Source organism: Equus przewalskii, chromosome 25 (assembly GCF_037783145.1).
Source record: "Equus przewalskii isolate Varuska chromosome 25, EquPr2, whole genome shotgun sequence".
Classification (NCBI taxonomy): Eukaryota; Metazoa; Chordata; class Mammalia; order Perissodactyla; family Equidae; genus Equus; species Equus przewalskii.
In genome coordinates, this window is record NC_091855.1 from 13,442,471 (window position 1) to 13,469,948 (window position 27,478).

The window sequence follows — 27,478 nt, forward strand, 5'->3', positions numbered from 1 at the left end:
CCTGGTCAGATGACTCATAATTTTTGCCAAGTGGTGATTCAGAGACCCAGGCTCCTTCTCTCTAGTGGCTACAATTCCTTGGGGCCTCCTATGGTCCTCTCCATTGGCTCCTCTCCATCTGGCCAACAGATGAGGGGCAAGAATGGAGGATTGTGCACGGGAGGGTTTTATGACAGAGTCTCCCACCCACTTTCCACTGGGCCAGAACTCCTTAACATGGCCATACCTAACTTCAAAGGAGGCTGGGAAATGTTCTGTCAGTATGCCTAGTGGGGAAAGAGAAGTATGATTTGGAGAATAACTAGCCCAGTCTTTGCTGCACTTTCCAAAGAGTTCTAGCCACAAGAACCAGGGAATATATTTGAGTGCATTGAGTACTGTGATGGCGCTACACAGGATTAATCTGACTTACTTTTGATAAGATGGGTAGTTATTTCTACAGTTGAAGGTATTCTTGGAAGCTTAACGTCTGTGAATATGAATGGTAAGAAAAAATCTAATCAAAGAATTCAGTTAACCTTTTATTTTTATGGCCCATGCTGGATTCTTAAAACTCTTCTATAGAACCTTCTTTTAGTATTTGCTTATACTTATGGATTGAGTAGTAGTTCTAAGAATACTGTCTTATGCTGTAGTTTTTATTCTATTTACTTTTTTATGATGTGGCATTAATGATTGCACTATTGTTTTAACTCAGAGTGGGTCTCCTATTCAAGGCCACCTACCCATAGGGGAGAAAAAGTAAAGGCCCATATAAGTTAAAAGAAATTGCAACTAAATAGGGTTTTAAAAAGAGACATAAACACCTTTCATCTTTCCTTGTTTAGAATTCCATTTTGATTTATCTGTGTAGTGTTTATGAGTGTATCTCTGTATAGCTGTTTTAGTGGTTGCTCTAGGTATTACATTATATATACACAAGTGTTTTAGAAAAAACTCAGCCTTCCTCCTGTGTTTCTCTTTTCGTCTCACACTGCTACCTCACTCACAACAACCAGCTGGGTGTCCTATGATTTAACTCAATTCTGACACTATCTACTAGTGTCAGATCCCACAGGTTAAGGGCTCAGTCCCACGAGACTACCCCCGACTTCAGATGCCAATTGCAAGTAGTAGGTCCCCAGGTTCCCCACAACCTCTGTCCGATGTGGCTACAAATTGCAGGTTGTCATGCTCTTGGATTTAATTGTTTGCTAGAACAGCTCACAAAACTCAGGGAAACACATTTCCAATTTATTACAAAATAAAGGATATGATAAAAGATATAGATGAAGAGATACATATGGTGAGGTATGGGAAGGTCCCGAATGCAGAAGCTTCTCTCCCCATGGAGTTGGGGTTCGTCACCCTCCCTGTACGTGGATGTGGTTACCAACCTGGAAGCTCTTCAAACCCTGTATTTGAGATTTTTATGGAGCCTGCATCATGTAGGCATGATCCATCATTAACTCCACTTCCAGCCCCTTTCCTCTCTCTGGAGAATGGGAAGCAGGGCTGAAAAATCCCAAGCTTATACTCATGGCTTGGTCTTTCTGGTGACCAGCCTCCATCCAGGAGTCCACCAAGGGTCACCTCATTAGAACAAAAGACACTGCTGTCACCCAGGAAATTCAAAGGGATTTAGGAGCGCTGTGTCAGGAACTGGGGTCAAAGACCAACTATTAGAACAAAAGATGCTTCTAGTGCTCTTATCACTGAGGAAATTATATGGGTTTTTAGGAGCTCTGTGCCAGGAACCTGGGGCAGAGAACTATATATATATATATATATTTTTTTTTTTTTTTTTTTCCTGTTATCTCATAACAACTCTCTACTGGTATCAACATTTTACCAGTTCAAGTGAAGTATAGAAACTTAACTTCCCTTTACCCTTCCCCATTTATAATTGTCTTAATATTTTCTCTACATTCATTGAGAACCACATCAGACTGTGGCATAATTTTCACTTCAGCCATCAAACATAATTTAGAAAACTGAAGGGAGGAAGGAAAGTCTATTGTGTTTACTCATATTTTTGTTCTTTTGGGTTTTTCTTCCTTCTTGATGTTCCAGGATTCCTTCTCTTATCATTTACTTTCTGCTCAGAGAACTTCCTTTACCCATTCTTTTAAGATAGGTCTGCTGGTGACAAATTCTCTTAGTTTTCCTTCATTTGAGAATGTCTTGATTTCCCCTTCATTCCTGGAGGATATTTTTATTGGATATAGAATTCTGGATTGACATTTTTCTTTCAGCACTTGGAAAATATTGTGCCTCTTCTTTCTGGCCTCCATGGTTTCCGATGGGAAATCTCTCCCATTGGAAATCTCACATTTGAACAATTTTCCCCCTGTAGTCTTGTTTCTCCATCACTGCTTTCAAGAGCTTTTTCTTTGTCTTTAGTTTTCAGAAATTTGACTATATCTTGGCCTGAATTTCTTTGGATTCATCCCATTTGGAGTTTGCTCAGCTTCTTGAATTTATAAGTTTAGGTCTTGCCAAATTTGGGAAATTTTCAGCCGTAATTTCTTCATTTTTTTTTTCAGCCTCACTCTCTTTCTTCTGCCCTTCTGCGACTCCGATGACACTATTGTTAGGTTTTTTTGTGTGATAGTCCTACAGATCCCTGAAGCTCTGTTCATTTTTCTTTTTCAGTCTGTTTTCTTTCTCTTGGTCAGATTGGGTAATTTCTGTTGTTCTGTCTTCAAGTTCACTGATTCCTGTGTCTCCTCCATTCTTTTGTTGAGCCTGTACTTTGAGTTTTTTGCTTTAGTTATTATATTTTTCAGTTCTAAAGTTTCCATTTGGTTCTTCTTGATATCTTCTATTCTTTACTGAGACTTTCTATTTTTCCATTTCTTTGAAGGGTTTATAATCGCTGTTGAAGCATTTTTATGATGGCTGCTTAAAAATCCTTGTCAGAGAATTCTAACATCTATGTCATATTGGTATTGGCATCTATTGACTATTGTCATTCAAGGTGAGATTTTTCTGGTTCTTGGTATGATGAATGATTTTCATTTGAAACCTGGCATTTTGGATATTATGAGATTCTGGATCTTATTTAAATCTTCTGTTACAGCAGGCCTCCACGGACACTGCTCCAGTAGAAGAAGGGGGCACTGCCACATTACTGCCAGGTAGAGGTGGAAGTCCAAGTTCCCCACATGGCCTCCACTGACACCTGGTTGGGAGGTGTTCCCTGTGACCTCTGGGTGGGGGTGGAAGTCCAGGCTCCCCACAAGTTCTCCATTGACACCACCGGCTGGTGCTGGGGGAAGCAGTTACCACTCAGCGGGGATGAAAGTCCCCACTCCTTACTCGGCCTTCTCTGATACCACCCCAGTGGCAGGGTGGGGCACCTCTTTATAGCCTGGCAAGGTAGAGGTCTACATTGCCCGCCTGGCCTTTGCTGGCAGGAGTGAGTGTGGGGCTGAAGTTTTTTCAGTAGTGTTTGTCTGGAGTATCGTCTAAAGTTTTCTCCCTTACTAGGTTGCTCCTTACTTTGTCCTTTGGCTAGAGGGAGTAGGTTTTCCTGGTTGCTGTGTTCTCCAGCACCCAGTCAGGAATATCTGAGGCAAAAAGAAAACCCAGGGAACACACTACTGTGTCATTCCGAGATCCCTAGCCAGCTCGTCTCTTCTCTCCTTCTTTCAGAGCTTTTTGTTTGTTGGTTTTATATAAAATGTCCAAGGACTGTAGCTGTTGTTAGTGGGAAGGATAGAGAAAAATATGTCTACCCTATCTTTTTTTTTTTTTAAGGAAGATTGGTCTTGAGCTAACATCTGTGCCCATCTTCCTCTACTTTATATATGGGACCCCTGCCACAGAATGACTTGATAAGTGGTGTGTAGCTCCCTGCCCAGGATCCGAACTGGTGAACCCCAGGCCACAGAAGCAGATCACGTGAAATTAACTGCTATGCCACTGGGCTGGCCCCTACTCCATCTTTCATAAGTGGAATTTTCCTCATCTGTCTGTTAAAATTTTTTTTTTTGGTGAGGAAGATTTGCTCTAACCTAACATCTCTTGTCAGTCTTCCTCTTTTTCTTGCTTGAGATTAGCCCTGAGCTAACATCTGTGCCAGTTTTTCTCTATTTTTTATGTGCGTTGCTGCCACAGCATGGCTTGATGAGTGGTGTAGGTCTGCACCCAAACTCACAAACCTTGGCCTCCACACTTAACCACTACACTACTGGGCCGGCCCCCTAAAAATTTTTTTATTGAAGTGTTATCATTCATTCAGTAAAACACAGTCTGTGTCTTACCTTTTCATACTCTTCATGTTGTCTTTTGATGAACAGAGGTTTTAATTTTGATGAAGTCTAATTTATCAGTCTTTTCTTTTGGTAGATTAGTGCTGTTTTATGTCCTTTTCAAGAACTGTTTCATCAACTTTGCCTGCCTCAAGTTGACGAAAATATTCTTTTTCTTTCCTAGAACCTTTATAATATTACCTTTCATATTTATGCCTATGATCTATTTTGAATTAATCTTTGTTTGATATGAGGTAAAGATCAAGGTTCTTTGTTTTCCCCCCAGCATTATTTGTTGAAAAGACCACCCTTTCCCCACTGATTGCAGTGGCACCTTTGTTGTAAATCAGGTGACTATATCGGTGCCAGTCTGTTTCCAGACTCTTTTATGTTCTGTTGTTATGTCTTTCCTTGTGCCAATAGCAACCTGTCTCAATTACTCTAGCTTTATACTAGGTTTTGATTTCTCAGAGTGTTAAGTTTTCCAACTTTGTCGTTTTTCTTCAAGATTGTGTTGGCTGTTCTAAATTCTTTGTATTTTCACTAAAAATCCTGCTTGGATTGTGTTGAATCTATCAATTTAGGGAGAATTGACATCTTGGCTACACTGAGTCTTCCAGCCCATGAACCTGGTATATCTCTCCATTTATTTAGGTCTTCTCTAATTTCTCTCTGCAATATTTTGCACTTGTCTTGCACATTTTTCATTAGACTTATTTTTAGGTATTTGATGTTTTTTGATACTCAATATATATTTAAAAAATTTTATTACCCATCCATTTTTAATAAGATATGTTTATTATTTTTCCAACAACATCAAATTGGAATTTTATAAAAGAAAATACATCCATAATCTTGCCACCTAAACAAATAAATTATTTTTCTAAGCATTTGGGTCCTTTTCTATGTTTTAACGTTTTTATTGTTGAAAAGATGATGTAATATAAAAAATTTTTGAATGAGAGAAAAAAATCCTGAAAACCTTTCTGTTTTACATATTACTTTTCCATCATTGTCTCTTACACTTTTTTAAATTGTTGCAGTTACACCATTTTGTAAATATGAAAATATAAACTGAGGCATATCAAAAACTTTAAGTCTATTTGAGCAAAAATCAATTCGAATAGGGCAGCACCAAACGGGAAGTAGTTAGACAAGCTCCACTGACAGGAGCTGGGGAAAGACTTTTATAGAGAAGAGGCGGAAGCAAAGCAAAGAAATTATTTGATTGGCTATAGCTTAAGGTTGCGTTATTTGGAAAACCTAGTTGGCTGTTTGTGATTAGGTGTCCTTAGATTTGCATTTCCTAACCTTGAGATGTTTACAGGCTTAGGTTTTGGTTTGCTTAGGTAGGCAGCCAGGATATTAGAACAACCTCAATCTAATGGCCTCCTTATTTAACAGTAATTAAAAATTAATGGTTAGGCAAACATTTTCCATCTATCTACAGATTTTATAAATACCACTTAAAATAGCTACAAAGCGTTTCATCCTGTTAATCTACCATTATTTACTTAGTATCACCCTATTGTGTTCCTATCCAGTGAAAATGGCTAGTAATTATTTCAAATAAGGAAGAATGACGGTGGGAAAAATAGACAACTAGAGAAAAAAGGAAAAACAGACACAGAAGTAGAAAGTAACCTACAGAAACAGATATAGAACAGAAAGCAGAGATTTTTTTCATGGACTCACATTCCCATCTTTAGCATTCTAGGATAGTAAAGCTTAATATATTCAATTTAAGTCAAGGAACACAACTGGCTTTTATGTGGAAGTTTTCTCTCCCCTTGTAACATCAAGATACTTTATATCCTTGTACACTAAAAGCTTAAAATGGAATAAACCAAACTTGTGGGAAAGCTTAGTTAAGATATGGATCTAGTTTGATGGACATACATTTGACAAACAGGTTCAGTTAGATCGTTAAAATCAGCTCAATTTCATGTGGTTGTTAGCAACGACTTAAGTGTTTCAATCAAGCCACAACTGTGTAGCCTAGGAAATAAATCAACCTCATGTGAAAGTTTTTCTGAAGATTTATAAGGAAAGGTGAAAGACCTCTGGTTAAAGAAAGCCTTGCTATTCAAAGTGTAGTAGGTAGAGCAGCAACATTGACATCACCTAGGAGCCTGTTAGAAATGCAGATTCTTGGGTCTCACCCCAGACCCACAGACTCTTAATCTGAGTTTTTTTTTTTTTTTTTTTTGAGGAAGATTAGCCCTGAGCTAACATCTGCTGCCAATCCTCCTCTTTTTGCTGAGGAAGATTGGCCCTGAGCTAACCTCTGTGCCCATCTTCCTCTATTTTATATGTGGGATGCCTCCACAGCATGGCTTGGCAAGTGGTGGGTAGGTCCACGCCTAGGATCTGAACCAGCGAATCTGGGCTGCTAAAGTGGAGTGCATGAACTTAACCCCTGTGCCACTGGGCCGGCCCCCTAATCTGAGTTTTAACAAGATCTTCAGGTGATTTACTTGCACGTTAAAGTCTGAGAAGCACTGAAAGATATAACTCTTAATACTGGATTCTCTACCCTGACTGCGTATTAGTATCACTTGGGGAGCTTTTAAAAACTATGATGCCTGGGTCCATCCCAGATGATTAAACAAGAATGGGCGGTGGAGAGGGAGAGTATGGACATGAGTATTTTTAAAAAGCTCCCTAGGTTATTGTTAAGGTTGAGAACTGTTGGGAGGAAATCTTTTCCTCTACCATCTTAGGTTCCAGTGGTTGGGGGTCTACAGATTAGCTAATTGACAATAGACAGTTTAACAGGAGAAAGGGGAGTTGCTCAATAATGAGTACCTCTCTGAAAAGCCAGAGATAAAGCTAGATACACCAGCTTCACAAAAGAGAGAGGGGTAGGGCTTCGTACTTCAAAGAACAGAAAGTTCTATTGGGCTTTTTGAAGCTAAGTGGCAGCTGAATTCACACTTCCTGGTGTTAAAGGTCAGTCTTTTCCCAGTCAGAAAACTCCTTCCTTCTCTGTGTCCTTCCCTCCTTATTACTCCCCAGTCTGTAGCTGAATACCATGTATTCCACCTCCACAGTACAGTACTTTTAACCTCCGTGCCTCATCTCCCTGACTGTACTAGTTAATGCAGTTCTCCCCTCTACATCCTCTCGACCACATTACCTTATGTTATTTATGCCACATATCAGTACCTACAATTCTCCCTCCAGGATAGCTTGGAGTCCATCTGCTTATCACTCTTTCCCCAGCTCCTAGAACATTATCTCACAACTAGTGGGCACTCAAGTATTTATTGACCCTCCCCCTCCACTTCTGTCACTTAAGTTCATGTCTCTTAGCTGATATTCTCCCCATTCCCCACACACACACCCTACAGATTCCTCCTGGAAAACCCTTAAGGCTCAGCTTGAATGCCAATTCCATGAAATCTTTCCTGTCTCATATAAGAGTAATAACTCCATCCTCAGAACTTTCATACCATAGAGAGATATGACTCCTCTTAATTCTCTTAAGACACTTACATATGCCATTTAATATATTCACTCAATACAAATTTATTGAACACCTCTCATGTACCAGGCACTGTGTTAGATGATAGTCAGGCACCATTCCTGCTCTCAAACAAGCTGCTCTCAAGGAGAGAGAGTCCTTTAAGTAGGCACTTATAATTCAGAGGATTAAGTGAACCATGGCAAGGGTAATCAACATCCTTGATCTGTCTTGGTTTGTGACCACTGACGGTGTGACCTAGAGCGAATTACTTAGCCTTTCTAAGCTTTGGTTACCATGTCTTAAGTGGAAATAATAATAGTGTGTACCTCACTGCCTTATGATGAGAATTAAATAACACTTGTAAAGGGTTAAGTAAGTCTCTAGTATATAGTAATCATTCAATAACATCAGTGAGTACTATTAGGTCTAACTCAACTTTGGAGGATCTGGAAGGGCTTCCTGGAAGAAAGGACTTCAAAACTGAAACCTGAAGGATGAGAAGAAATTGAAGGAAAGAAGGGAGGGAGGAGGAAGAAAGGTCCCAAATAGAAAGGATAGTCAGGTGCAAAGGGCTTGAGGCTTGTTTTCAGTTTGGAAGCTGAACAAAGGACAAAGTGTTCTGGTGTCCTTTGCAGACTCAGCCTCGCTGGCACTAAAACAGATTTCACACCTAAGTTTCCTCTGGGCCTTGATGGAAGCCATTTGTCTGCTTTCACATCCCTATCACTGATCAAGGCCCCTAATAAAAACCCTTGTGTGTGTGTGGCAGGGGAGGTGAGAAGTGTGTGAAAGGCTCAGGTGGCTGCCTTCACACAGGGCTGCGGGTTGGGCAGGCAATGAAACCAGTTACTCTTTGGCCCCTCCCATATTCCCCTTGCTCCAGCCTTTCTACTGAATCCAGGAATCCCCACTGCATGGTTAACAACGCTCTGTTTTACTCTCTATAGAACTCATCCTCTGCTTCCTTACCTTAACTCTATTCTAGGGTTGTGATGTTAATTCTCCTGGTCCCAGGATTGAAGAGCAAAGCAAGAAAGAAGGGACCAAATTTTTCCAACTCCCTAATGCAGATTTAGAACCATTAACTCTCTGCCTTTGTGGAAAAAAATTCTTCCTCAAGAGTTTATGCCCTTCAAAGCTGCCTCTTGAGATCTGGCCCCAGCAACCAATCTGACCCAATTCACTACACCTTTGCTCTGCATATTTGGGCTACACGAGCATTCTTGCTCTTCTTCTGACCCACAAGCATGTTGCAAGCTTAGGGCTTTTCATCTTGCTGTTCCTGTAAGCCTGGAAGGCTCTTCTAGAACTTGTTATAGCCAGTTCCTTCTCATCATTCAGGTATCTGGCTCAAACGTCAGTTCGGAGAGGCCTCGTTTGACACCCTTCTCTAAAACAGCACCACCTGTCCCATTACTCAGCTTTATTTTCTCCATAGCATTTACTACTATGTGAAATTATCTACTTGACTGTTTTCCGTCCTAGAACGTAAGCACTGGGAATGATGAGATATCATGTCTTCATCTCTCAACAGCACAGAGAACAATGCTTGGCAAACAATTGGTGCTAAGTAAATATTGGCAATAAATGAATGAATGAATACATTTTTTAAATGAAAGAGAGGCTCTAACCTTTAAAGTCTAAACGTGTGGTCAGTGAGTACAACCCTTCAGTATGTAAAAGTAGAAGTCCAGAGAGAAATCTTTGGGGGCTTCCATTTACTATATCAGAGCCATAGACCAAGGACCATGAGTAAGGACTTCAGAAGAATCTGGAAGGTTTGTTTATTATTTACCAAGCTCCTGCTATGTGCCAAGTGCTGTACTCAGAAAGGGGTAAACGATGAGCAGAAAGAGTCATGGTTTCTGCCTTTGAGAATTTGCAGTTTAGTTTTTTCTGAGTTCCCTTGGATTTGTAGTAAACAGTGATGTGCTGGAGCCTGCTTTTAGCTGCCTGTAAGACCCTATTGTTAAATTTTCAGGAATTTTGCAAGCCAGTTCTTAAATACTACCATGATTAAAAACCAAATTGTATAAACTTACAAGTAAATTAAACACAAAGATAATATACAGTCAAAACTTATCATTGCCTAATTATTTGACTGTATCTTATTATTACTGTATTTATACTCTTGAGGTTATGTTAACTGTATCTGGATGGTGGAAATATTATAATGAGCACCTTTTCCCAATTCCATGTTCAGTGACATCACAATGGTAGGTTGAAATCAACTGTGGGGGAGTATTTACACCACGGAAATTGGCCAACACCATAATCAGGTCTTACCTACTCACCCCCAACACACACAGACAACAACCTCTCAAGGGATGGAACATGTGTTGACAGCCACTGAATTAGAGGCAGAATCTCTAGGTCCTCCTATAAAGGAAGAAAAAAAGCAGAACAAGCTGGTTTGAACCTGAGGAAGGGTCCTAGAACTATGCTATAACAGAGTACAAGTTTTAAAGTAAATTTCTAAAACTTCACTCATTCTTTTATGATTTTTCTAACTTTAGAATATTATCTTTAATAACTTTATTTTAAAAATAAATGCCTATTTTGAAAATAAAAGTGGACCACATTTGAACTTTGGGGTTTTTTAAATGAATTATAAAATATTTCAGACATATAGTTATAAAATAATTTGAATTTTAAATGATAATAGTAACAATCCCCTATTCACTCCCCTGCTGCACAATAATGTGGAACTAGTAATTTACCTCTGACTAAACTATAGGTAGCGGAAAATCACTGAAAGTGACATGCAGGATTAATGCAGAAAGGTCCCCACAGTGGGTGCTCAAGAAACAAAAGGTTTTTGCAGTGGTCCAGGAGCGCCTGAGAGGATCTGTGTCAGTATCAAGTTCAGAAAACAAAGGGAAAAAAATGGATATAGTGATGGACAAGAAGAAAGTACCAAGATTCTGTACTTTCAAGGATCTGAACAAGTGTGACAGTATCAGTGACTGTGAATCCCTGACCATACCCCTACTGCTCCCATAGCCCCCCACTCTGGAGAACTTGTTAAAACTTAGGTTGCTGGTACCCCACCCCGAGAGTTACTGAGTCAGTAAATTTTGGGGTATGGCCTAATAATTTGCATTTCTGACAAGTATGCAAATGTTGACGCTGCTGGTCTGGGACCACTCTTTCCGGATTAATGCCTTACGTTAATACTCTGCTTATTTTGCTAAGGCTTCAGAGACATCTCTTTGTTAAACCAGCAGGGGGAGACAGGTATAAAATTTATCTTCTAAAAATAAACTGCCTTATCATACGAAAGAAAGCTCTATGGGAGTTATGATGTTGCAATGGAGACTTCTGAAATATTTTGGAGAGCAGGATGTAAACGGGCATCAGGTGAAATAATTTTCGGGTGTTTATATAAAAATTTATTTTGGTAGGACTAACGTCCGGACTCCTGCAAGCCATAGTGTCATGGTTAAGAACTTGGAATCTGGAGTCACACAGCTCTGCCACTTACAAGCTATGTGATGTGCGGAAAATTACTTACCTTCTCTGATCCCGTTTCCTCGTCTTTAAAATTGTCCGTACTTTATGGAATTGTTAAGCGGGCTAAAAGTTCTTAGAACTTTAGTTGGTCGTTATTAGTAGTATTAATAAACTCTTAGTAACTTTCAGCTCTTTAGTCTCCCTAAAATTTACAAATAGTCCAGATATGTTGCTACATTTGGTTTTTAATAACCAGTGCTCCCGTTATTTAGGTAAAGAATTGAAACTGTCTAGAATGTAATTGCTTTGTAATTCCTAACTTCCCCATCCAAAATACCTAAGATAGGTGGGGTTTTATTCTAATCTATATTTGATCTCCCAGGCTTCGACGTCCAAAGGTGGGGTAAGCGTGTTTTCTGGACCTTGAGCTTTGAGATGGAACAGAGATGGATGCCGGCTTGGTCTTGGCAAGGCACTCAGGTGAGGTGGGGCCAGACCAGGTGCAGCCCAGCTAGACCTTCCGTAGAGCTCGCATCTGCTGGGCGTGCATTCATGTAAAGAGAGTCGCGATCAGCGAGCCTGTGTGTCGGTTCGCGTGTTCCGCCAAGCTCGCGAACTTCGCCGGGGTCGAAGCTTCCCGCGAAAGGAGAGACCTGTCCGTGACCGCGCTCTTATTGGCCGGGCCGGGACATCTGCCTTATGGCGTCAGCTGCAGGGGCTCGTCTCGGGCGGGAGAGCCCGGGCCAGGGCGGGGTGACGTCAGCGAAGGCGTGCCCTGGCCTCCAGGAGCAGTGGGCGGGGCCTGCGGAAAGGTGTGCAGGGGGCTGGATGGGGGCGCTGGCGGCACGGCCTGGGCGGGGCCGGGGCGGTGACGTCACGGGGCGGCGCAGCCCGGCTGGCGCGCGGGTAGGTAAAAGCGGCAGGCGGCGGCGCTCACTTAAGGCGGCGAGCCGCACAGAGCAGCCTCTAGGTCGGCGACGTGCAGCGCTGCTCATCATGTCCCTGGGGAGCAGCCTCTCGCGTCTCCTCCGGACGCAAGTGCATTCCGTCCTGAAGAAGGCCGTCCACTCCGTGGCTGTGATCGGAGCCCCGTTCTCAGGGGGACAGGTGAGAACTGAGACCTGGTGCTGTGGGGCAGAATCCCAGCCCCTTAGAACCTGGAGAAAGCGGGGGGGTGGGGTGGTAGGGAGGGTGAGAAAAAGAGAGGGGACGAACTGGTAGGTTCCCGCCATTGGGCACCGGGAGAGCACATGGGATTTTCTCCAATAGAAGATGGGGAAGGAGGGAGGGGATTGAGGGCACCCTGTTTGCGATGCGGGCTGGCTCAACGGGCTAGCAGGTTTCCGCGGACTCCCCCGGAGGAGCGAGAAAGTGGTGGGTCCCAGTCGGGGTGATGGAGGAGAGGGAGGGATGGAGAGGATTCCATGGAGCGACTCGAGGAGGAGAAACCGGCCAGAATCCCCCAAGGAAAACTGAGTGAGAAGAGGTTGAAGAGAACGACGGAGGATTTAAGGCTTCAGGGTGCGTTCTTGGAGCATTAACTGGGAAGGAAATTGGCGCTGGCCTTTCTAGCGGTGGGAGGACGGGAGGGGCTGTTTTGTTCTCACTTCACTGAAAGAAACCTGCAGTGGAGGAGAGCTCGCTGATCGACAAGCCCTTGCTCGGCCCGCTACACCCCCACCCCCCCAATCATCAGACCCTCACCTGGCTCAGCCCCTTCCCGGGTCTTGGCCTCCGCTTGCCCTTCCTACAAGGAGGGGTTTGGAAGATTGATTGAATTCCAGCGATGGTTGTTTGCCCCTCCTTCCCCGCAAGTGTTTGAAATGAGCAGACCTCAGGTGAAAAAAGGAAGGCCTGATGCTGTCAGAGGTTTTCAGAGGGATCTATTGGGAACTGAGTATAGCAGATTTCTGTATTTTTGTGAACAATAGTGGTCTTATTTTCAATCATCTTCCCTCACATCGCACTGCAATTGATGTGACAGAAGAGAAAAGGAGTGGAACATGGTCCCGCTGCTGTAAGAGAAGCTGGCTTGATGAAAAGGCTCTCCAATTTGGGTAAGTGGCTGGTTTTTAGATGTCTGAGCAGGGCTCTTAACAGACCAGTTGAGAGTCTTGTCTCTGACCGCCAGCATCAGCTGTGTGCTTGGGAAGTATCTCCCATCCTCCCTTGGATTCCATCTGCAGCTGAAGATCTATTGAGGAGTCTTCAGGCAAAGTCTTGTTGCAGTAAAGAGACTAAGGGTGTTGGGCCAGCCCCGGTGGCCTAGTGGTTAAGTTCAGTGCGCTCTGCTTCAGTGGCCCACTCATGTGTCAGTGGTCATGCTGTGGCAGCAGCTCACATACAAAAAGAGGAAGCTTGGCAATGGATGTTAGCTCAGGGTGAATCTTCCTCAGCAAAAAAAATAAAAGAGTAAGGGTGTGGAAGGCAAGGAGGTAGAGTGAGGCATAGCCTGGAACAAGCTGTGACTACAAAGTGGTGCTAAGAATGCTAATTCCTGCTAGTGCTAATTGCACTTTCCCCCTAAAATTCTGGCTTTCCTATCTTAATCATGAGCTGCTTATGATTCATCAGTCTAGCCAGTTTCCTCTCTTTAAATCATTCACTTCCTCCCTACGGTTAATAGCATTATATTACTCTAAGTAGAGCCTTAGATCAGTATTTTTCAAACTCCCCTGATTATGAAAATCACTTGGGTTACTTGTTAAAAATCCAGATTCCCAGGCTCCTCCATGGAAGAGTCTGGTTTGTTGGTGCTGAGGTGGGACCCAGACACGCGCATTTTCACAAGCACCACAGATAATCAGAAGTCAAGTTGCAGTCTGATAATTAGGTTAGTACTTTTACCTTACAGTCAGAAGTAAATCTGACCCAGAGATAAATGCCATTTATGTAGTAATGGAGAGCCCTTCTTTTAGTAACAGGGCACCAAATTCCAGTACCTTTATGGTAGCAAGGTTCTTCCTTATATCTAACCTAAATGTTTCTAGCTGCTGTTGAAGGCCATTTCCTCCGTAATAGGACTATTCACATATCCTTCTGGATATGTTAAGTGCAAAAGGCATGGCTGCAGGGAGCTGTAGATTCTGGAGATAGTAACCAAGAATCTAGGTGAACTACAAACCTCCCCATTCTTGCTTTGAAACCTCCTCTGCTGATCATTGAGCGGTTCCAGAGGTGTGCCCTCTCCTTCCAAAGCACAGAGGAATGACGAAGTCACCGAAATCACCTTGAATTGAGGTGTCTTTCATGCGCCTCTGGCTACAATATGGATATGGTGTCTTGGGTTGAATACTCAAAACTCTTCCCTGTTAAATAATTGCAGTTCCTTCTTGAATAGAGTCTCTTTCCTAATCATTTTAATAATTCTCCAAGTTCACCACCAAAGATGAAAGATAAGATTTAATCTTAATGTGTCACAAGTTACCTAATGGGAGGAGGTTTTTATTCCCGCTTATAAAGGAGGATATCGTTCCTTTAAATCAGCTGTACGCATTCTGCCTTTTTAAAAGCATCATTTTACAGTCAAGACAACAATCTTGGATAATCATTATTTTTTCATCCTGGATAAACCTCTTTGGCCCGTCTGGAGAATTGGGCCTGGCGTCGCTCAAATTGCCTGCTCATTGCTCAATTCTGTTTTAACAGACTCCCGACAAGAGCAAGATTTAGCCTCTCACACAGAAGACATTTATCACATCCAGCTGAGGCTGCTGAATGCGGGGGAGGGCAGCTTCTTTACTCCTGCTTTGTAGACCTCCTTTCCTGTCACAGCTCCTGGTATTTTTCCACTCCAACCTGCAGAAGCTGTTCTCCCTTTGATACTAGTCCTTCTAATACTTGCTCCGTAAACTCTCCATCTAACGTGATGGTGAAGCTTTAGTTGACTTGGTCTTCCCTTTCATTTTTTTCAAATACTTTTTGTTTTATAATTTACATCCCCACCCTGTAACCGATTGGTAGCCCAATATCGCCAGCAGTCTGAAATAGAATCTCATTGCATATTAATAAGAATGTGGCACGCAGCAGATTTCCATCATGTGGTTTTGGCTCGTCTCCAGGAATATGCTGGAGATGAGTACCAAGAGAGGTTTCAATTGCTCTGTTCTGAAAGGTACCAAGATAAGTTCTTTGAGCCCTTTTGAATAAGCAGCATGGGTCAAATTGCAAGGAAGAGAAGACCCATGGAAAGGTAACTTGCACAAATCCCTTTGTCCTTGCCTTCTGCTCTGATGTCACAGGCTGTCGATGTTGCCATGGCATCAGTTAAACTTCCTGTTTTCTTGAATCTATTTGACTTAGTGTCTGGGCTTGTTTTTCCCTTTCCTTGGGTTTAGTAAGGACATTCATGGTTCCTCTCTCAGGTAACTAGTTAATTTTAGTATGTAAAGAGAGCCTGTGAGAAATGAAGAGACAACTGCTGTGGCAAGGCTTAGACGCCATGACTGTGCTCCTGATTCTAGTTAGCTCTGATCGTCCTGGTAATTTGCCCTTTTTTCTTCAGAAGTAGGTTGAATGTTCTGTAGGGAAAGATAGCTGTAAACTGAGAGTAACAGTTTGAGGTCCTTATCATTGTAATTATGGTAATTTGACCCAGCTCTGATACTGAAAAGGGGTGACAGCCACTGGAACAACAGTCTAAATTTAACATGCCCGTGTGACCAGGCCCGTATGACCTGGAGTTCAGGAAGCCAATTGGGAGTTATTCTGGTTCCTCTCAACTAGGCTAGGGACGTTTACTCTTCCTGTACCATTTAGTGCTCCATCGGAGCAGAACTGGAATCTCTTTGGTTGAGACTGAAGAATCTGGTCTGCTTCAGCAAAAGAACTGCTAGAGGGCCTGAGATAGTTTAAGCATGAGGATCTGAGATGTGAGAGCTGTTCATTTGGAACAGATCAATATGTGAGTTCACAGATTTGTATTTGCTTTCAGTGGTTGGTAGAGAATGTTAGCAATCACGAGTTTAGTTGTATGATAGTGATGCTTCAGCCTGGCTTCCATCCTACCTTGGGCAACCTACTCATTTGTCAACCTTTATTTTGCCAGACTTCTCTATTGCACAACTGACCACTTCCTTCCTGTAGCCAAGATTCCGCTCTCTGCTATGTCTCCTCTCTCCGTTCACTGGTCCTTCCTGGACTCCTTTGTGGGATCCTCCTCTTCTTCCCAACCCTCAAATGTTGATGTCCCCAGGGTTCCATCCCTGGCATTTTCTCACTGTGGATGCCCCAGGTGACCAATCTCATCCACTCCTACCCTACTCTTATAACTCGGCTCCAACTCGGACCTTCATCTAGAATGCCATGCCTGTTCCTCCAACTTGGTTCTAAGTAGCCTCATCTCATTCTCACAGGTGTCTCAAACTCAATGTTCAAAACAAAATTCATCATCTTCTCCCTCAAATCTGCTTCTCCTGCTGGGTTCCCAGTGTCTGTTTTACACTATCACTCATTATCTGGTTACTCCAAGAGCACCACAGTTCTTTCTTCCCTCCCTTTTGTCCCGTACATCTGTTGATCACAAAGTCTTGTTGATTTTCTCCCCTAAATGATTAGAGTCCTTCTCCACAATGGTACTGCTCTCGTTCTGTCCTTCTCACACGTGGCTATAGCTTTCCAGTCGTATTTCTTGTCCCATTTCTGCCTTCCTCAGTTCATGTTCTTCACTGCCACCAGAGTGATCTTTCTAAGACTGTATTTCTTCTTTGCTTAAAGTCATTCCATGGCTTGCTTTTACATGCATCCATGCTTCTCAGCCTTGTCATTCATAAACCATCTTTGCTAATTTGCTGTATTATTTATTTTGGTGTTTTTCTCTAAATTGGCTTTAAAGCTTCATACTTTGAAAACATACCCTGCCTCTACAATACATAATGAAATCTCAGGGTTGTGCTAGATACATTTTTCTAATACATTTTCATTTTAATAGTTTTACATTTTGGTATTTGTCCTTCAACTTCTAGCGGTATGTGTTGCACACTTAAGAGCCAATAGGTTATGTCCTCCGTAATTTGACTTGCATCTACCTCTGTAGACTTATCTCCACCCACGTTCCACCTCATTTTCGTTGCAGCTAGGGTTGTAGCTGCTTGACCTAGGTTCCACCAGCTGAAGCCCCCTTCTTTTTTTTTTTTTTAAAGATTGGCACCTGGGCTAACAACTGTTGCCAATCTTCTTTTTTTTTCTGCTGCTTTTTCTCCCCAAATGCCCTCAGTACCTAGTTGTATATTTTAGTTGTGGGTCCTTCTAGTTGTGGCATGTGGGATGCCGCCTCAGTATGGCCTGATGAGTGGTGCCATGTCCGCGCCCAGGATCCAAACCAGTGATACCCCGGGCCCCTGAAGCGGAGTGTGTGAACTTAACCACTCAGCCACGGGGCTGGGTCCCAAAGCACTCTTCCTAAACTTTGATTTGAAATTCAAGAAGAAGGGGCAGCAGAGTCGTTCTGTGATGGGTGGTGGTGGCAGCACTTCTAGCAGTAGCTTCTGTCTGGTGTCAGTGGGGTTATCCATGTAGACCACAGTGCCTTTGCCCAGTAGTGGAGACGACAGCAGCAATAGTATCCTCACTGGACCATCCTGCAGTGTGACTTTTGGGGCCATTATTCCTGGTGACGTGGTCTTTAAACCAGATTTCGGCCCTTTTAAAGATTCTGGGAATTACCCAAATTGAACAAATTGCTTTTCTGCTGAAATTAGCCGCAATAGGTTTCTGTTGCTTGCAGCTTAAAGATCCTGACTGATAAATCAGTTTGTAAATTCCAGTGAGCAATAAATTGTCACGTGGACTGGAATACTCAAAGCCCTCTCTCCCCAGGCCTTTGATAATAAATTCTTGTTCTTTTGTTTGTTTTTTTCTCTAGTACTTGACACAATCTTCTCGTAAGTTAATAAGACTCATTAGGTTGGTGTCTTTGGCCTTCAGTTAATTTAGGACTATGTTTTAGTCCCTTGGGATTTTACCTACTCCCTGTTCTCTTGGTGCTTTGATTTTGAACCATCATGTTCCTTATTGTGACTTCTGAAAATAGCAGCCTAAAGTTTAATTGACGATATCTTCAAGTTCTAGGCGTACCTGACAGTAGTAAACAGACCTACCTTAATGTGTTACTGTGACTTAAAAATCATTCTCAGTGTTCTATATCTTGTGTGGTGGCAGTTATAGGAGTGTATGTATTTGCCAAACTCATTGAACTTAAAATGTGAATTAATATAAAGTATGCATCAAAGCTGTTTAAACATCATTTTCAGGTTTATTTTTCTTAGGAGCAGCTTTTTTTTAAAGATTGGCGCCTGAGCTAACATCTGTTATCAATCTTTTTTTTTTCTTCTCCCCAAAGCCCTCCGGTACATAGTTGTATGTGCTAGTTGTGGTCCTTCTAGTTGTGCTATATGGGACGCCGCCTCAGCATGGCCTGATGAGTGGTGCTAGGTCCACGCCTACGATCTGAACCGGCAAAACCCAGGGCCACTGAAGCTGGAACATGCAAACTTAACCACTCGGCCACGGGATTGGCCCTTTAGGAGCAGCTTTTCGTCACTAAAAACTATAACAAGTTCATTCATTCACTAATTTGTGTATTCAAAAATTTGAGCACTACTAAGTTTTAGGTACTGAGAATACATTAGTGAACAAAATGGAAATCCCTGTTATCAGGGAACTCTCATTCTAATGAGGGGTGGTTGGAAACAGACATAAGACATACAGCATATCAGATGGTAATGAATGTGATAGAATAAGTGAAAGCAAGGGATGGGGGGTAGCAAGTATTGGGGATAGGGTAAGCATTGCATATGTAGATAGGCAGGCTGTCGGGTGAACAGACCTCCAGGAGATGAGGAAAGGGACCGTGTGCATGTCTGAGAAGAGCATTTCAGGCAGAGGGAATAGTAAGTGCAAAGACCCTGAGATAGAAGGGTGCCTGGAATGTTCAGGAGCCAAAATGCTGTTACTGAGCTCTAGCCTGTGGTTGCCATGTGGGAAAGGGAGGGCCTTCTCTTCACATGTCCAGTTTTTCAAGAAAAGCCAGAAATCTGGATTTTTATGGGAGATTTGAGTTGTTTTAAGAAAATTGTGATATATCCATACAATGTAATATTATTGAGCCATAAGAAGGAATGGATTGCTAATTCATGCTACAACATGGATTAACCTTGAAAGCATTCACAGAGAGCTGCATGCTGAAGGACTCCATTTACAGTCACGCACTGGTTAATGATGGGGATACGTTCTGAGAAATGTGTTGTTAGGCGATTTCCTCATTGTGCGATCATCATAGAGTGTACTTACACAAACCTGGATGGTATAGCCTATAACACACTTAGGCTATATGGTACTAATCTTATGGGACTACCACTGTATATGCAGTCCATCATTGAGCGAAACCTCGTTATGCAGTGCATGACTATATATGAAATGTCCAGAATAGGCAAATCCATAGAGGTGGAAAGTACATTAGTGGTTCCCAGGGTTTGGGGGGAATGGGGAATGACTGCTAATGGATACTGGTTTCTTTTTGGTGTGTGGTGAAGCTGTTCTGGAATTAGTAATTTGCTAATGCCTTAGCAAAAGCATACATCACAGCAGTTAAGTTCACACGTTCCACTTTATGGCGGCCCAGGGTTCGCTGGTTCAGATCTTGGGTTGCGGACATGGCACCGATTGGCAGACCATGCAGTGGTTGGCATCCCACATATAAAAGTAGAGCAAGATGGGCACGGATGTTAGCTCAGGGCCAATCTTCCTCAGCAAAACAGGAGGATCGGCAGCAGATGTTAGCTCAGGGCTAATCTTCCTCAAAAAAAACATAAATAAATAAAAAGCATACATCACTGATGATAACCCTGAATATAGACAAATGTAGTAGAGATATTGTTGAGATTTGGCAAACTTCAATATAACCATATCTCTCCTGCTTATAAAGGCAGCAAAGAATTTAACTTATATCTTTCATTTCAGAGTTGTTTGATATCTAACATTTACTATGTTCTAGACACTGTGTGCTAGGCTGTTGCTATTATGTCATTCTTAATCTGTTAAAAGCAAATTATGACACCCATTAGGATGACTAACATCAAAAAAATCCAGAAAATAAGTGTTGGCGAGGATTGGAAATATTGGAACCCTTGTGTATTGTTGGCAGGGATTTAAAATGATATAGGCGCTGTGGAAGATGGCCTGGCAGTTCCTCAAAAAATCAAAAATAGAGTTAACATATAATCCAGCAATTCTACTCCAGGTATATATCCAAAAGAATTGAAAGTAGGGTCTTGAAGAGATATTTGTACAGCCATGTTCATAGCAGAATTATCAACAATAGCCAAGTGTCCATTGATGGATGAATGGATAACAAAATGTGGCACATACATATAATGGAATATTAGCCTCAAAAAGGAAGGAAATTCTGACATATGCTATAATATGGGTGAACCTTGAGAACGCTATGCTAGGTGAAATAAGCCAGTTACAAAAAGACAAGTACTGTATGATTCCACTTATGAGGTACCTAGGGTAGTCAAATTCATAGAGGCAGAAAGTAGAAAGGTGCTTGCCAAGGGACTAGGGGAAGGGGAAATGGAAAGAGATTGTTTAATGAGTACAGACTTTCAGCTTTGCAAGATGAAAAGAGTTCTGGAGATGGATGGTGGTGCTGGTTACACAATAATGTGAATGTACTTAATACCACTTAAAAATGGCTAAGATTATTTTTATGTGTATTTTACCACAATTTAAAATAAAAAAATTAAAAAGAATAATTTAGAATATGTTTTAAGAACAAGATCACTTGAGGTTGTAGCTTCTTCTCCTACGGACATAACAATACCATATACTTGAAAAATTCTTTTCAGCTTGTTATTTAGTACATTGTTTTGATCAGTAAATAAAAGCTGAGAATGGAAAACAAGTATGGCCTGAAGACCTTAAGCTTTCCCAAGGTCATACAGTCGGCAGTAGAAGTGGTTGACACCTCATTTCTTGCTATATACACCCTGACCCCTCAATTGGTGCTGTCAGCTGCCTTCTCAGCTGTTACCCAGGTTGAAAGAAATTCAGAGTTGCACCATCACAAATGTATGGTCTCCAACTTCTGAAAACCCAGTTCCTAGCGTATCCCTTCTCACATCTCCCATGACAGCTATTTCAAATCTGTACCCATACTCCAGGCCCTGTTCCAACTCAAGTATGAACTCCCTTAACTTAAGCCCTTCTCCTCATCATCCCTCAATTAGTTGTACTCGCAAAGATTCTTTTACACCCTCCTCCAGAGGATGAGGGATCCAGTCCTCCCTGTGCAGTAGTCCCCCCTTATCTGCAGGGGGTACATTCCAAGACCCCCAGTGGATGCCTGAAACAGTGGATAGTACCAAACCCTATGTATACTATGTTTTTTCCTATATATATATATATATATATATATATACCTATGATAAAGCTTAATTTATAAATTAGGCACAGTATGAGAAGCAACAGTAACTAATAAAATAATAGAATAATTATAACAATATACTATAAGAATATACTAATAACCAAGAGGGTTACTAAGTGACTAACAGGTGGGCGGTGTATATAGTGTGGATACACTGGACAAGGGGATGATTCATTTCCCCAGTGAGACAGAGCAGGACGGCCCAACATTTCATCACGATACTCAGAACTATGCACAGGTTAAAACTTATGAATTGTTTATCTCTGGAATTTGCCATTTAATATTTTCAGACCACATTTGACCTCGAGTAACTGAAACTGCAGACAGAAAGTGAAACCACGGATAAGGAGGGACTTATATTAGGTAGGTACGATTGCACTTGATAAGAGCCCAAAATAACAGAGGTTTAAGAAAAATAGTTTATTTCACTCTCCAGTAAACAGAGTCTAGACAGAAGTACAGAGCTGATTTGGTGGCTGTGTTCTTTGAAGTTCAGACCTAGATTCTTCTCTTGCTGAACGATCAGCAAGGCCTCTGTCTAATGGTCCCAGATTTCTGGTAGCAGGATGGAAGAAGGAACAAAGCAGGCAAAGGGAGAGCTTATGCTTGCCTTTGAGGAAAGTTCCCAGAAGTTGCTGCAGGATGCTTCTGATCATCCCGTTGGCTCCAGCAGGTCACATGGCCATAGTTACAAGGGAAAATGGTGATTTTAGTCTCTATTCTAAGAGGTCATGCTCCCAGCTAGTAATCCTGTCTCTGCAGAAGAAGAGAATTGGACCAGTAATGCTCAGCCACGCCACCTCCCTGTGCTCTAAACCCCATCCCCTCTGCCATCTGAGGGTCCTTGTTCCAGCAGTTACCCCTTGTCTCCCCTTGTTTCTCAACTTCTTTCTACTAACCTGTCCCTTTAGTAATTAAGTGTGCAAATCTTACCCACTTGCCATCCCCTTTGGCCTTCTGTAGCTTTCTAGCTGTTGTCCAATTACTTTGTTTCTCTCAGAGCCACCATCCTGGCTTCCCCATCGCCCTTTCACACTTCAGCTTGCTATAATCTGGTGTCCTAGGCCATCATTGTAGTGAAACTGGTTTTGCTCAGGTCTCCAACCTCCTACTTTCTAATACAGTGGACGCTGCAACATTCGTGCTGTTTGACACTATTAACCATTCCTTCCATGTTGAAACTGACTCTTCAGGTTCCTTTACTTGATCTTCTGCTGCCTACTCTTTACATGTCGGTGTTCCTCAGAGTTCTGTCCTGGATCCTCCTGCTTTATGCGGTCTTGGTTGGCAGTTTGTCCATTTCCATGGCTTTCCTGTCACCTGTATGCTGACACCTGCAAAACTTTACCCCTAACACTTCCCCTCCCAGCTCCAAACCTGTATACCAGCTGGCTTCCATGTATCTTCTCTTTTCAACTTTTTCTTATGGCAGTGTTCAAACATCACAGAAGGAGAGAAGGTAACGATGAATTTGATATGCCTATCACCCAGCATCAATCATTGGTACATGGCTTTTCACCCCACCCCCATACTCATAAAGCAAATCACAGACATCATATCTGCAAACATCTGCAAATATTTCATTATATATTCAAAATACAAGAATTCTTTAAAACTTAACTACAAACCATTATCACACCTAAAATAAGTTAATATCAAATACCCAGTGTTGGGGAAATGTCATAAGTAAAAAAAAAAATCTCCCAACTGAGAGAACCTCTTCACAAAGGTAGTAGAGAGGAAACAGTTTATTATTGAATAAGCATTATATCAGGCAATCTGTTAAGAGATTGCAAAGATAAAGAAATCTCTCGTTTATATAGCCAAGCAAGTGCAACCCATTATATTTTTTTAAGATAAATAACTAGTCCTCCAGTAAGAAGACTTAACAGTACCTTTTGTCACATAGAGCTTATCCTAACTTTATCATGGAAATGGAAGTGCCCCCTGTATTAGTTGATTGGCGTTATCTGGAGGGAAACAGACTTCTCCTATCTTAACACAGGAGGTAGCTTTGCAAATTGGAGCAAGATGCCCCCCACCCGTGCGCACAGATGTTACCCTTCCTCCGGCCTCCCCTGCCCCTGGAATGAGGAGGAGGGGCCCTAGATGTTTGCATTTCAAAAAGGTGGTTCCCAGGTCCCTAAGGAAACCTTCCTGGGTTGTGAGACTGGCAGGAAGCTTATTTTGTCATTATAAAAGTTTACAGAAGTTCGAAAAGGACAGAGAGATTCTGAAACAAAAGGCAGGGGAGAAGTCTTTTCCCTTATTTTCAACAGGGGTAATTAAGTCTTTTCAATTTTATCTGGCCTTACACCAGTGAATGTTCACATTGCTAGCAACTTAAACTTTCTGTTTATTTTTACAGTTTGTTTGAGATTGCCGTAGTGACTTAAACTTTGTTTGTTTTTTACAGTTTGAGATTGCCGTCATGACTTAAACTTTATTTTTTACAGTTTGTTCAAGTTGGGATTCCAATAAGGTCTATATTGATTGATATCTCAAGTCCTTTATAGGTCTCTCTGATGCAGGCTTGGTGAGCTGAGGAGTTGAAAGATTTCTTGGACTCTCAAGGTCTGGCAGTGGTGCTCTTTTATTTAGAGAATAGTATGGAATAGCATGGGGACAGGACCCATGGGCAGTAAAGAGCTGCTGCCCAGGAACAGGACCCATGAGCAGTCAGAGCTGCTGCAAACATGGGTTGAGGGTAGGGCTAAATTTAAGGCATAGGTATGTGAGTTATCTCTTTACAAGACAAAGGAAAGAATATGTAAAAAAGTCGTTAAAATGGTATCAGTGCAGGTGGGGTCTGGTTATTGGGTGGTCCTATAACTTTAGATAAGAATCAGACCAGATTAAGTCAGGACGTCCTATGCTTCCTGGAGGATGTTGGTGGTAGGGGGAGTCAGCTACATAAGGTTACCAGATGAGCACAATAAACAAGACTTAAGTCCTTGCCGTCCCCATTAAGAGTTTCTAGAGATAAGGTCATCCCCCCTTCCTCCTGGTGCAGAGAGGGAGACACCCCCACAGATGGAGACTTCCTTCACAAATGCAAATGTCTCTCATCAAAGGGCAAGCAAATTCCACTCCTCAGAGCCTCCTTCCCATCCGCAGTTTTTAAAAGTAACCAGCCCCAAATAATCCTCATCACCTCCTCTGTTTTTTCCTTCTTTCTTGCAGTTTATTTGTAGAAGAAACTAGGTAATTTGTCTGTAGAATCTCTGTCTGGATTTTGCAGATCGCATCCCCACTGGCATCCTATAACACGTTCTTTTGTTCTCTGTATTTCTTGTAAACTGGTTATTGGATCTAGATCCTGGTCAGATTCAGGTTCAGTTTTTTTTCCCCGGGCAATTCTTCACAGGTGGCAGTGTACACTTCCGTCAGAAGTGATATTATCAGTCATTGACTATTACCTAGAATTGACCCATTAACTTGTTTCCATGTATTTTCAACAGAATAGTCTCCAACAGCCCAGAGCCACCATATCCAAAACTGAGCTCCTCTCCTCTCCACTCCCTTCCCGTGTCTTTCTCCTCTCTGGCTGTAGCAGAGCCAGCAAGCTGGAGGGCAGACTCTGTCTCTCTCCTCCACACCCCTTCTAAGTATTGCTGGAATCTGTTGGTCCTCTCCCACTGCCTTGTCTGGACAGCCCCCTGGAGAGCTGCTCTTCTCTAGGCCAGTCCATTTTCCACAGGCCACTGGAGCACTAAACTTAGATTGCAGATCTGATTTGTCACTTCCTGATTTGAAAACCTTAGTAGCTCCCTCCTGCGTTTCCAGTTTGGACCCTGCCCCCTCCTCCTGCCTCCTCTCTCCACGGTCCTCCCTGATGAACCCTAGGCTCAGGAATTGTGAATTGTTCTGTAAGGCTGAAGGTATTATGTGCTGCTTCCGTTTGGTAAGGCTCTCCCCTTTCCTCTTAATCCTGGCTGAAACCTTCAAGATTCAGATACTGCCTCTTCCAGTAAGTCCTCTCTGCTCTTCCTGGGTCCGAGCCAACACCTTCCTCTGTTCTGACCACACCCTGTGCAGAGCTGCATCACAGCAGTTAGCACTGCACTGCACGTTCCCTGCCAGTCTTCTCAGCAGGCTGTGAGCTCCTTGAAGGCAGCAGCTTACCTTATCTTTCTATCCCAAGGATTTAGCAGAGTGCCAGGCACACAGGAAGCACAGTCAACTTTTGTTGAAGGAATAAAAGGAGCAGAGCATCCTAGCTTTCTTTTGTAACTTCATTCATGTCGTGACCCGTGCCATTTTCCTAGATCACCATTTCTTTTCTCTAAAAATGATTTGTTCCTCAGAAGCCATCTGTTTTCCCAGATTTTTAAGGAGGTATGACTCAAAGAATAATGCCATATATCGAATTGTTTAACTCTTACAAGCTGTTTGGCTGCCAGTTGATGAGTTTATTCAAGCTAAATGTTAGTAGGTGGTAATAGCCAGTACTGCCTGCCTTGTGAAACATTTTGAACCTGTTTTTGAACCAGGACCTGAATAGCTGATGATGACTGCTTCAAGCAAGGCCGACCTCTAGTTATTTCAGACAGATGGTGCATTACTCCTTTAGTATCCAAAATAACACAGAGGCCCAGCACCTAAGGGATTACTGTGATCGGTTTAAATAATTTAATCGTTGAGTAATTTTACTTGTCACTCTCTATTAATGACCAAACTCTTGGTAGGGAGGGTGTATTGTTACAATAGGTGTGGTAATGCTCAGATTTCAAGAGAAGACTGAGAATCTTCCGGGCTCCCTCCCCCACCCCAAGAGGCCAGAACCACAGAATATGAACAAGAGCAGAAAACACCTTCCGTGCCACCCAAGAATTGAGTCACAGCAGGGCATGGCATTGTGGTTAGGGCTTTCAGAGAACTGGCATTCCAAGATTTCATTGGCCTCGCCTTTATACTCTTTTATAGGGAATGTAGAAAATTCGAGCTGTGTGTGGAAGCTGGACTCCAGGAGGCATTTCAGTGAGAAATCACTGGGCCGGTGTGTGTTTGCTGCTTCTCACCACAAACTGTTTTTGTCAAAATGTCATAGTCCTATTACAAACAGGTTTTGAGAAATCTTAGGTTACACAACACCATGAGTTTCAAGGAAAAGAAAAAGGGCAGGGTGGGGAGAAAAACCACAAAGATACCTCATCCATTTGAACTAATGTGTAGTCCTTACCATGTGTAGGCTTTTCCTCGTTACCTCATTTAATTCTCCTAACAACTATGTGAGGTACAACAAGCTTAGAAGCTAAACTTGGTTGGAGATCTTGACTCTCCTAGGAAGTGAGGGGCCAGAGGTCAGGGATTCTTTCCTTTGCACCTACAGTGGCACTTGACCCACTGTGGCCATCTTGTGAGCACTTGGCCCAGAGTGGTACGGAATTCGGTCTGTCTGCTTTGAGGTTCCTTGGGCACACTCCCCAGGATGCCAGCCCAGGGTCTGGGGCAGGGGCTATGCAGCAGGACTCTTATCTGGCAAAGCTGTGGTCACTAGCCTGATGTGTCTCCCTCTGAATCCTTTCTGGAACAAAGTAGAGTGTCAAGAATTTAAAAAAGAAAAAAAAAAATCACACATTCTGAAGAGCAGTACTTTCTCCCCAGGGACTGTCGCGCTCTCTCTTCCTGTGGTCAGATATTGGAATAGCTTGAAGCTTTGGCAGCATGTTAATGATAGATCTTTTTTCAGAGAAGCTCAACTGTCTTGTTCAGAATGAGGGAGAATGCTTATGTTGCAGTGACTTATGAAGCCAGAGGAACCCTCCTACCTCCACCCCTGCCTGTGCTGGAACCAGGCCGCTAGGGTGCAGTCAGCTGACAGCCTGTCTGAGAAAGTCTGATCTGGCTCAGCATGATCTGGAGGTGCTTAGAATGGGGTTCATTACTATGCCT

General features: G+C 42.5%; 1 protein-coding gene across 2 annotated transcripts in view; it reads left to right on the top strand.

Moving 5' to 3' along the window:
* Positions 1-11,390: 11,390 nt before the first annotated feature.
* ARG2 (arginase 2) overlaps positions 11,391-27,478 on the top strand; it is a 31,625-nt gene continuing 15,537 nt past the window's right edge. For both annotated transcript variants that reach the window (XM_070594099.1, XM_070594100.1), the window contains exons 1-2: positions 11,391-12,264; positions 13,142-13,214. In XM_070594099.1, coding sequence (XP_070450200.1) covers positions 11,857-12,264; positions 13,142-13,214 — 481 coding nt within the window. In that variant the 5' untranslated portion in view covers positions 11,391-11,856. The remainder of the gene's footprint in view (positions 12,265-13,141; positions 13,215-27,478) is intronic.